General features: G+C 46.2%; 1 protein-coding gene across 5 annotated transcripts in view; it reads left to right on the top strand.

Annotated features, from left to right (window-relative positions):
• Positions 1–12863, top strand: part of NAA40 (N(alpha)-acetyltransferase 40, NatD catalytic subunit) — a 30869-nt gene extending 18006 nt beyond the window's left edge. For 4 of the 5 annotated variants that reach the window (XM_024213572.2, XM_026650333.1, XM_024213577.2 and 1 more), the window contains 3 exons: positions 742–825; positions 3176–3253; positions 5133–11244. In XM_024213572.2, coding sequence (XP_024069340.1) covers positions 742–825; positions 3176–3253; positions 5133–5274 — 304 coding nt within the window. In that variant the 3' untranslated portion in view covers positions 5275–11244. Of the gene's footprint in view, positions 1–741; positions 826–3175; positions 3254–5132; positions 11245–11782 lie in introns of those variants that run through there. The other variant, XM_026650335.1, reaches the window with a different exon arrangement.

Genomic DNA, 12863 nt, shown 5'->3' with positions numbered 1-12863 from the left:
ATATATGTATATAAAAACCTAAATATTCCCTCTGTTATACTGTTTAAATATAGATATATAACACTATAGTAAATGAAACAACGAATTCACACTACTGTGGCTCATTTGGGTAACATTGATCACTAATTTGGCTCCTGAACCACTGAGGTCTGAGTATCACTGGCTTAGAATCAGGACTGGGTGTTGTGTTCTAATCTGGGTTCTAATCCTGGCTTTGCTACTGATTTGCTGACCTTCCCCCCAGGGTGCCTCAAACTCTCCTCTACAGAATATGGCTGATGCCTGCCTGCTGCATGGGGTGGGCGTCAAGGCTGGTTTAACATTAGAGAGAGACTTCTGGCTGAGATACTTGATGAGATGGAGAGTCAATGAAGTGGAGAGTTACGGAAAGGCTGGTCTTTCTTATACACAAGGGTCTCACCCCAACAGTGGTGGGACAGGGGTTCAGAGATTGGCTGGAATGAGTCCGTGGAGGGTAATTGTGAACTGGATCCTGAATTAAATGGGAATTTTTTTCTGTGTGATGAGGCAAGTTGGGTTGTTTTGCATCTGCTAGTGTCTGCAGAACAAAGACATGAAGAAGTTGAGCAATACAAATATATCATGGGTGTGCGTAAGCATTGCTAGTGTGATGCCTGCAAATTTTCTGGCTGCATGGATTTCAGGACGTTGCACGTATAAGATCTTGAAACTTCGTGTTGTAAGGTATTCGTTTCCTCTCCCCTCCCACTTTCCTCCCAGCTATGAAGTGCAGTTGGAAAGCAAAGTCAGAAGGAAAGGTCTTGGCAAGTTCCTCATACAGATTCTGCAGCTCATGGCAAACAGGTGAGTTGCTGTTCCACATGACATGTAAAGTCTGTTTTGAAATAATTGTCAGTTTCATAGCCTTCGGTTTAAAGTGTGACTCAATCTGTTTAGTTTATCAAAAAGAAGATCATGGGGAACTTCTGAAGTACCAACGATTCCTTTAACCTAGTGGAGAAAGGCAGAACAAAAACCACTAGCTGGAAATTATAGCCCGACACATTCATGTTAGAAATAAGCCACCAGTTGCTAATACTGAGGGTGATTAATCATTGGAACAAATTCCTAAGGGAAGTGGTGGATTCTCTCTCTCGATGTCTGCAAATCCAGATTGGCTGCCTTTCTGGAAGATGCTTTAGTCAAACAAGATATTTTGCTCAATACAGGGATAACTGGGTGACATTCTCTGGCCTGTGCTATACAGGAGTTCAGGCTAAATGTGGCCTTAAACTCTATTACTCTGTATAGTCATAACATCACACAGTAAAAGCAACAGCACCTAGTACACTGTGGAAAAGCAAAGACTGTTGGACAACCATCTTCTCACGTACTCACCTCTAAACTTACAAGGTTGTTGTCTTGTCACTTTTTTTCCCCACAATATGTTTTTTTTTTTTCCAGGGACCTCTGAGCTCATAGTGTCTGTCTCACTCCTGATCAGAATTGCTCAGTTGATGAGAGATTTCCCCCCCTTCCCTGCGAGTATTGTAAACTGACTCTGGGATCTGACAGTCAAGCTGGGTCCTCTGCAATTTCCACCTCCTCACAAGTGATAAGCATTCTGCAATTGGACTGTAGCTAACAATTCGATGGAAGATGCATCAGCAAAAGTAGACTCTAGATTCCTCTCCCACAGCTAGGCCAGCTCTTCTGGGGTCCACAGGAGCATAAAATAGTAAAAGAAAACTTTTACCCACCAAGTGCTCTCTGTCTCTTTGGAGTCAGAGTTGCTAAACATAAGGAAATATATCTTTAATACAGCCACGCTTCAAATGGCATGTGTTCAAAGGGTCAGTTTTGGTTAGCTTGGACTAAAATTTGGATTTTAATTTATTTGAATCTATGAATAAAACTTTTTGATAGATTTCAAGGCCAGAAGGGACCATTAGATTATCTAGTCTGACCTCCTGTATAGCACAGGCTGGAGCATTTCAACCAGTTACCCCTGCATTGAGCCCAATAACTTGTTTGACTAAAGCATCTTCAAGAAAGGCAGCTAGTCTTGAATTCGTCAAGAGATGGAGAATCCGCCACTTCCCTTGGCAAAGTGTTCCAAAGTTAATCACCCTCGTTAAAAATTTTGTGAAACCAAATAGTAGGAAAAAAGATTCAATGAACAAATTGTGTGTTGCCATAGTGTGTGCATCTGTATAAATAACATTTGTAGTCTGAGGCCCATGTCCTACAAACACATAATGCCTTGGCTACATACACAAGTTGTACTGCTTTCACTATACCAGTGTAGTTAAAATGGTACAATCCTCCTAGTGTGGATGCAGTTACATTGGTTTAAAAGGGCTTATACCAGTACAGATCTTCCTGTCTGAGCAAGGTAATAAGCCATATCGGTTTAAGACATCTTTATTACTGCTATAACTGCATCCGCATTAGGGGTTGTACTGGTATAATGGTGAAAATCACACCCCAGCCTGTTATGATAAATAGCTTCCCGAGATGGAGCGCTCCTCTATGATTATGCATAGGAACAGCAACTACTTTCAAGAAGTGCTTGATGAGAGAGAACAGTGAATGTGAAAGAAGGAATAAAATGTGAATGTTGCAGTTTTGGCTCTCTCCTCTTATACTTGAACGGTGAACATCACAGACAGTTATATCGGTAAAACGTTTAAGTGTAGACCATGCCTTAGGCATGTCTTGTCTTTGAGTTGTCCTGTTGCAGTCAACAGGACAACTTGCGTCTGTAAAGTTCAGCATGCATATAGGTGTGTATAGAGTCAGGCCCTGAAATGTTGCTTTTCAGCATTTGAAGCCCAGTCTGAACCCAACAGAATGGTGCCGAGTGCTGAGAACCTGGAAGTCGCACTGACAGAAAAACAAGATTGCTGACCACATCCTCCAGTTAGAGCCCGTCTGCCCCCAGGGCCTCCGCTCCCAACCAGGTTGTGCCCGCCCTGCTCAAAGCTGTGCTGTCCCCCAGCCCAGTTGCTGCCTGGGCTCCCAGCTCTGAGCTGGGCTGTGCCCGCCCAGCTCCCCACTCTCAGATGGACTGTGCCCTGAGCTCCTGTAGGGGGCCCAGCAGCTGCCCGGAGTCTCCCAGCTCCCCATGGGATCATTAGGTGTCAGTATTCCTTGGATTCCTTTTGTATTATTCTTTGGACACTGACTGCTGGGCCTCTCTCTTGCCTTTCAGCACACAGATGAAGAAAGTCATGCTAACAGTATTTAAACACAATCATGGGGCCTATCAATTCTTCAGAGAAGCGTTACAGTAAGGAACTTACCCTAACTCTTGCTTTCCTGCTCTCCATGGAGGGAGCTGGATGGGGGGGTGGCCTGTTATTTATTTAATATGGTAGTACACTGACTGCTCTGTCATTTCTGTTTGTAACACGTTGTTCACACAACTGTCTTTCAGTGCTATGGCAACGTTACGCTAAAGGGGAGAGACCGTGGGGACGGTAGACTAGGATGGATGGGAATGGGTGGTGGTGATAAGGACGGGTGCACGAGGACCTGGCCATCTGCTCACTACTTAAAGGCAGCATAGAGAGGTGGGTTTTCAAGTCTCTCTGCTTCTCTTGCTTACTAGCAGCCTTTCTTGCAAGATACCCCCCCACCCCAAGTGACACAGAGGTAGCTCCATTGGAACTGAATTGCATTAACTATAGCCAATGCTTGTTCTCTTGTCAGTTGAGCTTTCTCTTTATTGTCTCTTAACTATAGATGCAGAGGAGGATTGTTTTAGCTACTGACTGTCTAGTGCATTTCATCCACAAAGCTCATACTTAACCATCACTACGCTACCCCAGTTTTACAGGTGCACAGAGAGGGAAAGTGACTTGAAAACAGAACCCATCTCTCCCCACCCCCGGTCCTGTGCCCTGTCCGTTGGACCATGCTATCTAAAACTATATTGTCTTTAGAGTGGTTCTTGGGCCTCATAGCTAATTCTTGCCTAGAGCAAAAAGTGACGGGGGAAGAAACACATTTACCAACTGAAATGGGAAGCACCCACACTCAAACGCACCTCTTTGGGTGATGTGTTTGTTATCACTTCAGATTTTACAACAATGCTTTCCACTTCTCCGTCAGCTTTCATTCCCCATGTGTGCCATGCTGGGGGACAAGGAAGGGATTTGGATAATGCGGAGATTCGTACAAGAGAGCAGAGACCCCTGGCCAGGACTGCGAGGAGGATGAGCCCCCAGCCAAGGAGAGGCCATCCTGCTGCTGACTGGCTCCTGTGGCAGCGCAGGGAGCTCTCTGTAGCCCCGTTGTCACCAGAGTGCTTGAGAAAGGCTGTGACAGCAGAGCTGCAGGGGGCTTCCTGCACTGCCACAGAGCTGGTGACACATGATCTCTGTAAGGAGCCGCTGCGGTCCTGCAGGGAGCCCTGTGCAGCTCTGCTGTCAGGGGAGTGAGTGGGTGGGGCAGAGCAGAGATCCCCAGCCAGGACTGTGAGGAGGAGGAGCTCCCAGCTATGTGGGAGGACACCCTGCTTCTGAATGGCTCCTGCCTCTTGATTATCATGCTATTCGGATAATTGGAAGTAGACTGTACCAGGGGATTGTGTATGCAGGACCTCACCTTTACAACAATACAGGATTAGGGAGAAATCTGTTATTCTGATTCCTTTTTGTAAATTGAGGCTAAAGCAGAGAAGAGTGCAATGGGAGAACTGTCTAGGGGTGTGGATAACCCAACCTGTGCACCATTGGCAGGGGTCAGGGCAAGATCCCTAAGGCTAAGGGCTGGTCCACACTAAGCCCCCAGTTCGAACTAAGATATGCAACTTCAGCTACGTGAATAACGTAGCTGAAGTCGAAGTATCTTAGTTCGAACTTAAAGGTACTTACCGCGGGTCCACACGCGGCAGGCAGGCTTCCCCGTCGACTCCGCCTACTCCTCTCGCGGAGCAGGATTACCGGCGTCGACGGCGAGCACTTCCGGGATTGATTTATCGCGTCTAGACAAGACGCGATAAATCGATCCCAGAAGATCGATTGCTTGCTGCCGAACCAGCGGGTAAGTATAGACGTACCCTAAGTGAAGGTGACTAGTATTAAGCAGTCTCTAACGTGGTGTGTTTCCTAAGTTCCTAGGCGCCAGAAAGTAGCTTCTCTCTCTGTTGTTTTGTACCTCTGCAGGTTTGAAATTGATGACACCTCGCCCAGCATGTCTGGCTGCTGCGGGGATGACTGCTCCTATGAGATCCTCAGCCGAAGAACTAAATTTGGTGAGAGCCAGCACTCTCACTCGGGCAGCCACTGCGGAGGCTGCTGCCACTGAGTCTGAACCGCCTCTTTGTGTAATCCTCCTTGCAAACGCACCCCTTCATCTTCTTTCCCTGCCATCCCCATCCTCACATACTCCTTAAGATAGGTCACCGCCTGCCTCTTAAGTCAAGAGACTTAGACCACGTTCCGGAGTGCGTATGAAATTGCTCTCCTCTGTGCAGGAGGCACTAGAAGTCAAAGTCCTGTCCAGCTCTTGGACCTAGTGCTCTGACCTCAAACAGGAAGCACCAAAGGTGTGAGTCTGAGGACACTAAGTGAAAGCAACTTCAAAGCATAGGTTAAGGAAGCGGCGATAGCACAGGGCATGCAATGAGGACAGTGAGCCAGTAGCCTCTCTTTCACCCGACACCCCTCCCACCGACCTGCGTGATGTAAGAGGTTTGGAGCAAGAGCAATGACATGGCTTTATTACCCACATCTCACTCCCTGCGAACACCATCTAGGGATTAGCATTGTTCTTTCCCAAGGTGCTCCGTGGAGCTTTAGAACCCATTACAATGCAAATACAAGATTCTGAGCCAAATAACACAGGCCCATCTTAGAACCTTTGAGAATTTCTTTATGCTTCACCCAGCCCTCATGGGTCCCAAGTTCAAGGTTCCATGTATCACCTGTAACACCTTTATGGTGATGGCTTCTGCAGAGGAAATGCAGAGGGCCATGCTCAAGTTTTGATGGGCAATTTCCAGCTCTTCCTGGCTTTAAAATGTAAATTACAACCTGTAACTTTTGGGATCTTAAAGCTGGATGAAAAAAAACATCCCTAACAACTTTGTGTGCAAAACTCCTTTCACTTTCTTTGCTAGGGCAAGGAGAGGCTTTTTAGTGTTTTTGCTTCCCTGAGGTTGGTACCAAGTACTAAGAAGACATAGAAGTGGATTGTAAGATCAGCGTATTGGGAACATTTCTGGCTCAGCTGAAATGCATGTGGCTTGGCAGTTACATGTGGCAGTCAGGGATTGAGTGCAGACGTGCAATGGTTCTCAGTCTGAGGTTGGCACGCCACAACTCTGTTGCTTTCTTGTGTTCTAGCTATAGTGTGCTTTCCACTGAAGCAGAGCAGACCTGGGAGCTCTATAAGGCTGAGGGAGCTAGCAACTGTAGTGGGATTACTTGATTGTATTGACTGTGGGTGATCAATAATAGTCAGATCTCATGTGATGGCTCTAATCTCTCTGCAATAGCTGCCCTACACCTGACTGTAAGAGCATGGGACTAAACTGAGAGCTTCCATGTTCTACTGAAGACACCCAGCTCAAGTAATTTCCCCTCTCTGTGCCTCGGTTTCCCCATATGTAACACCGGGATTCTACTGACCCAGCTAATGTCTGTAAACGCTTGAGATCCTGGGGTGGCAGGCGCTAGGGAAGCACAAAGTCTTTCTGGCCGAGTATAGTCCATGGATGGGAGGGTGGAGAGGGGCAGATGCCACACCAGTGTTGGCTGGAACAAGTCACATAGCGTAGTGCTCTACTGGAAACATGTTGAGAACCAGGTTAGCGTAAAGGATCCATAATGTAGGTCTAGCCATGGTCTGTTGGCCTCATGAAAGGGAGGTTGTAGAAAGCAGCCAGTGGTAGGAACATTCTGGATCTTGTGATTTTTTTTATTTTTTTTAAGGCCTCTCTGTAACTTTTTCTTCTCAAGGATAGGAAACTATCATGGAGTCTGTGACTCCTTTTTATTCTTAAGCTGCTCACAGAAGTCCCCCCACCGCATGGGGAGGACAATCCTTCATCTCCCATACCCCCAGAACAGGCCAGTGACTCATTGCTTGAGTTCCAGCCTCAATTTTTACCAAATCCAAACTGTCGGTAGGAACAGTGACAAGTTCCTCATTGCAGTAGATGCCTTTTGCCCTTCCTCAGAGCATGGCATTCCATCCTGAGCCAGGAAGCAGGAGGGCATGCTCCCCCTTTCGCCTCAGTGAGGTGTGTTGGCATCCAAGCCCTCTCTGGGGATCCTGGTGGGGCCCAACTGGAGTCAGTGGGACTCTTTAAATCTCCTTTGTCTCAGAGCAGCTGTTGTGGTAGGGACCTCTGTCTCCATCTTATCAGGTGCCCCTGTTGTGGGTGGAACCTTTATCTGCATTTCACCCACTCGGGAATTCCGACCTATACCTGTTCCAACCTCTGCCTGGGGGAATAGGACCTCTGTCTGTCATACCAGGTGTTGCATCTATGGGGGAGTAATGACCTCTATCTGCATTGCACATGCTGAGTAGGACATCAATCTATCTTGCACTAAGTGTTGCACCTGCTAGGGGGTAGGACCGCTATCCATGTTGCACCATGCACACCCAGTTACAGAGACCTTTTGATCTGATGCATTTGTTGTTAAGTGTTGCCTTTCTTTATGCCCATCCCCTCTCCCAGTTGGTCCAGTATGGGCTCCTCTGTTTCTGCTCCTTGCGGGGTGGAGCCTCCCCTTCATCTGTCGTTTTTAGCTCCATTATTCTCAGCCTCCCATGCCCTGTGGCAGCCCCAGCACTTCACTGCCAGCCCAGGGTCTGGATGTAGAAGCGCTTTGCTTTACCTGCCATAGAGAGACACAATCTGAACTCTGCTGCAATTTAGCCTCTTTCTGGGGTGGGAGAGGTCCCTGTCGGAGTTGTGAAATGCGTCTAGTTGAGCTAGCTACTTTCTAGCTCTGAGAACCACCATTTGCTGGGCTTGCTGCACAGAAACGTAATATGGGCTTGATTTTTCAGAGAGTCAAACACCCCATTTGCCATGGGAATTGGACCCATAATTCTGATAGGCACCTGTGAAATCCCAGCCATAGCTCTTCTACAAAGGCATGTTATTTAGGGACAGGGAATAACCTGTTTGTTTTTACAGGGATGGCTTTTTACTTGAGATCTGCTTCTCTCTTCCTAACCATTTGCCTCCTTCCACCCCTGCCAACTTGCACTTTGAGAGAAAGATGCTTTAAACTTTGGCCCACACAGCCCTGCAATTTCGGGTCTTTGAGGACAAAGATGCTCATTTTGAAGGGAGATTGGGAGCAATGGGATAAATCATTCTGCTGTTTAGCTGCTGATATTCACTCTTCAGATTTGCTGAGCATGGAGGCCAGGATTTTTGAAGGGACTAGTGATTTTGGCTGCACCCATATTTATATTCCTAACTTGACATCTTAAAAGAGGTCTGGTTTTCAGAAGGCACTGATGTCTCTGAGGCATCTCTAGATGGGTAGAACCAAAAATAAACTAGTCACTGTAGAAAATGTTACCGACCAGTGCATGCTTTCCTCCCTTAGCTGTGGCTAAGGACTAGCTGAAAAGGGGCTAGCTGCTGACCTGCAGAGAAGATTCCTACCGCTGCATGGAGAATTCAGGGTTTAAAGCTGAACTCTTAACACCTTTCAAACACAAATGCAGAGCCATTAACCTACAGCCTGAATGAAGGGGATCCACAATGACCTGCGACTTTCCACACATTCATGAGGGATTTTTGAGACCTTTCTTCTGGGTCAGCAATGTCCAGTGTCATTTGCTGGCATTGTTTAGTATGCACCGGGTCATTAAACTGATGGGAGATTCTTTCTTAATGGCCACTATGTCTCCTGCTTCGCTCAAGGTCAGAGGCATGTGGCCCTGCATTCAGCCTCAGCAGCGCTATCATTTTGGATTGGATCATCCTGTCTTGACCAGTTCAGTCTGGCTAATGCTTATGGCTGTAGTGCCTAATGTTGCCTCAGCCTCCAAGAGTGTTCCCCTCTTGTGTCTGATTTCTCCTGGTGTGTGGACAGGTGGTGCTGCATCTCCTCTGAGTGCCTCTCTTGTACATGAAAGCCTCAGGACCCTACTGCTGCTGCCACCTCCTCCAGCTCTTTATACCAGGGATGGGCTTACATCCTCTCCTAAGTAGCCAGCTGTGATTGCGGCTCCTTTTGCCACCCCCTACTTAATGCTGCCCCTCTGCTCTGTGTTTCTGAGGGCAGAGGCAGGGCTGCTTGCAACCAGGGAGCATCTGTTTCCGCATCAAAATCATCACAATCCCTTAAATGAGGAGGACCCTGTAAACAGCAAGTCAGCTTTTGTTGGTGCTCCACTCCTGCTCACTGCCTATTTTCCAGGCAGGCTAAACTCCCAGCCAGAATGGCATTCCCCTTTAGCCAGGTGAGAATCCCTTCCTCTTCTTTCTAACAAGTTGCATCAGCAGCCAACGTTAGCCCTCTTCCTCCCACCCTTCAGCATAGCCTTGGCACCACATGTGCAATGAGCAGAAGATTACTTTGGCACCGGTTGTAGCTACATAGCAGACTGCATTTGCATGGCACATGGATGTGGAGCATTTCGTGCTATTCCCCTGCTATTATGTCTGAGAAAATGACAGTAATTCACCAATTCCCAAAATGACTATCTCCCTACTCGGTTTATTAGCGAAGTCCTAGGGTGGTTTTAACCCCTTGGCACCCAGTATTTGGCTTTCAGCGGACACGCGCATCATTCTGCCGGCATCGGGTTGCTTTGATTAGTATCAAAGAACATGGAAGCATTTTGAGGGAGTCAAACTGCATTAAATTTAAGGGAAATTTAAGCAGGTCAGGTTTAAGACCTGACAACCCTTGGCCTGTAGTTTTGGCATCTGTGTCCCAACCAGATTTGTTTTGAGAAATCTAGCGCTGTGTACGCTGGACTCTTGACCCTCTAAACATCCCGTGTTGACTCCTTAGCTCTGAGGGCTGTGTCTGAAAGCCACATACCAAGTTTGGGGGAAAGCAGTGTGTTTATAGTGCATGATTGTGTTGTTTAATTTCTCCCTTTCTCCACATATGAAATCCTCCTTCAGTCTGTCTCTGTGATCCCAGGTAGTGGTTTTTCCTCCTCAGACTGGATTCTGGAACTTACCCCTCAGTCTCACTAACCCAACTCAGCCAAAGCACCTGTTTAAACAGGGACTCAAGCCAACAGGTCTGAAGCCCCTGCTTAACACTAAGCACGTGCTCAGGTGCTTTGCCGGATAGGGAAGCTTTGATGAATCTGGGTAGCTCTCTGCCAAGCAGTGAATTCCAACCAATACAAGGATTTTTAATGACTCCCTTGCCACTTTTTTTCCTGGACTTGGTCTCCTTTTATGTCAATCAGCCCAATAACTGCTCTGTGGCATGTGTGATAGTGGGTGAATTTTATAGCTAGCTGCAGTTAGGTCTGCTTAAAAAAGCAAAATAGTAATTTCTCCTCTGGGCACTCTCCTTGCTTTCCTCGCTGTCTTCTGCCTATCATAAATGGAGTCACCAGTTAGATCCCAAAGCAGATTGGTGTGTGTGACTGTACTTTGTCCATCTTTTTACCAGCTCATTCTCTTCATTGTGAACATACAGACAGATCTTCTTGGAAGGGGTGGAAGGTTCTAAAACAAACCCAGTTTTGTTTTTTTGTTTTCTTTTAAAGGAAAATTCCTCCCTCATCCCCTTTTTACATTAGCGACTCTCTCTTACCCCCTCTTTTCCTCCCCGTCCCAGATTATTCTAACTGTGGCTAAACAAAAAGGGCTCCTCAGAAAATTCCTCTCTCCCTTCTCCCCTTTAATGAATATATTCTTTGATTTAGCAAGTTAATCTATACTTTTGTTTGTCTTCTTGGTACCTTTTGAGGTAGGATCTCCTCCCCCAATAAATGCCAAGTCTAGTTTGACAGACATAGCTGACCTGTTTGTACTGTATCATTTTTACTGAGGTCGGGGCATGTTACATTTTTTTCCTAAGCCTTGTCTCTCTTTTTTCACTTTTTAAGTTGATCATGTGTTGGGACTTCTGCGTGCGTGTGCATGTGTAAGGTCATTTTATTTGGGTTTTTTCCCCTTTCCGTTTCTAAAGGAAAATTTAAAATAAAACCTCACTTCTGATGTTGTTGGTTTTTTTAACTAGTAACTATTCTCACTGGAATCAAAGGGAAAAAGCTAATCTTTTTGCATTGGTTTTATTTGTATGTTACAAATAAAAACAGTTTGTTCAATGTCTGGTGTTTTTTCTGCAGCAGGCGTGAGGCAGCAAAGGCTGTAGAGGTAGAGAGTTAGGACTTGATTCCCAAGTGGATTGAGGGAAGGGAGGTGAGTGGGAGTGCTGTGCCTATCTCTGGGAGAGGAGTGGGGTCTAGTGTGTTAGAACAGGGCCCCTGGGAGTCAGCTCTCCTGGGTTCCATCACTACCCTTAGGAGATGGTGTGGTTTTGAACAGTTAAATGTGGTGGGCAGGATGTACTTTCTGTTCCCTTCTCTGGGAGAAGAATGGGGTCTAGTGATTAGAGCCGATGTGTGGGGGTCAGGACACCTGGGTTCTATTCCTGGCTGTGGGTGGGGAATGGGGTATTGTGGTTGGAGCAAAGTGGGACTGGGACCCAGGATTCCTGGATTCTGTTCTACCACATTTTTACTAAGTGATGTCAGCCCAAAATCACATAATATTTTTTCTTCAGAGGGTCACAGTAGTGGGTTTTTAATTCCAGAGTAGTTTCATTTCATATTTTCCTAAAACAGCTTTTTTTTCCCTCCCCAGTTTCTGTGTGAAAGACCAGCCACAAAAAGATGAAACTGACTGATTATACTGTGGCAACGAGTGAAACGGACTGGACAGAAAGTGGTATAGGATGCACAAAGTATATTGAAAGGAGACTCTTACCCCTTTGCTTAGTGGGGTCTAAGGAGGGTGATGGGAATTAGTATTAGACCAAAGTAGTTGTAGACTGGAGGGACTTTTTGCCTACCTTTACAAAGGTAATTTTTTACCTTTCTCTCAGCTATGTTGAAGCTAAAATTTGGTAAGGCCAAAAGGGCCCATTAAATCATCTAGTCTGAGCTCCTGTATAGCGCAGACAACAGAATTTCACCCAGTTACCCTTTGTAATAAGCCCAATAACTCACCTATGATTAAAGCCTGTTTTCCAGCAAGGCATCCAGTCTTGATCTGAAGATGGCAAGAGAAGAAGAATCTACCACTTTCCCTTGGGAGTTTGTTCCAATGGTTAATAACCTTCATTGTTACAGGGGCACCTTACTTCTAATTATGGGTACATTTACGAGTGCTCTTTGCAAACATCTGAGGCACAGCAGTGGAGTCCTTCCCCTTTCTAGTGGGATGAGGATTAGTTTAATAGAAAGTCCCTGCTTTCCTAGGCAGTTGAATGGGAGCTAAATTGCGTGAGTCATAAGCAAAGCTGCTTGTTTGCTGGTTATTATACTTGACACACAAAATAAGTAATTTCCTCTGTTTTATGTTTCCTCTGCGTTTGTTAACCCCTTTGTAGACCCTGGGTACAGTCAGGAAATAGACCCGCCCACCCCCTGCAACCAACTTATATGTCACATTTGCCCTGTTCACCAGTCACTATTTGCATGACATGCCCTGTTTTATGTCTCTGTATAGACACAGAGTAGACCCTATTATAATACAAACAATCTGTGAACAGGTCAGTTCTTTTCCCTAAAGAGCTCACCATTTAAATAGACAAAGGGCAGGAGGAGAAACTGAGGCGTGGAGAGGGAAAGGGACATGGCAGGTTTATAGAAAGGAAGCCAGGCATCCTGAATTGCAGTCTTTTGGGCAATGCTCCCTCAAAAGGGTCTTCTGTTTTTTAGCA

The sequence above is a fragment of the Terrapene carolina genome, unplaced genomic scaffold (assembly GCF_002925995.2).
Source record: "Terrapene carolina triunguis isolate 2854851 unplaced genomic scaffold, T_m_triunguis-2.0 Scaffold89, whole genome shotgun sequence".
Taxonomy (NCBI): Eukaryota; Metazoa; Chordata; order Testudines; family Emydidae; genus Terrapene; species Terrapene triunguis.
Note: the sequence above shows the minus strand (reverse complement) of the source record. Positions and strands in the feature narration are given on the sequence as shown.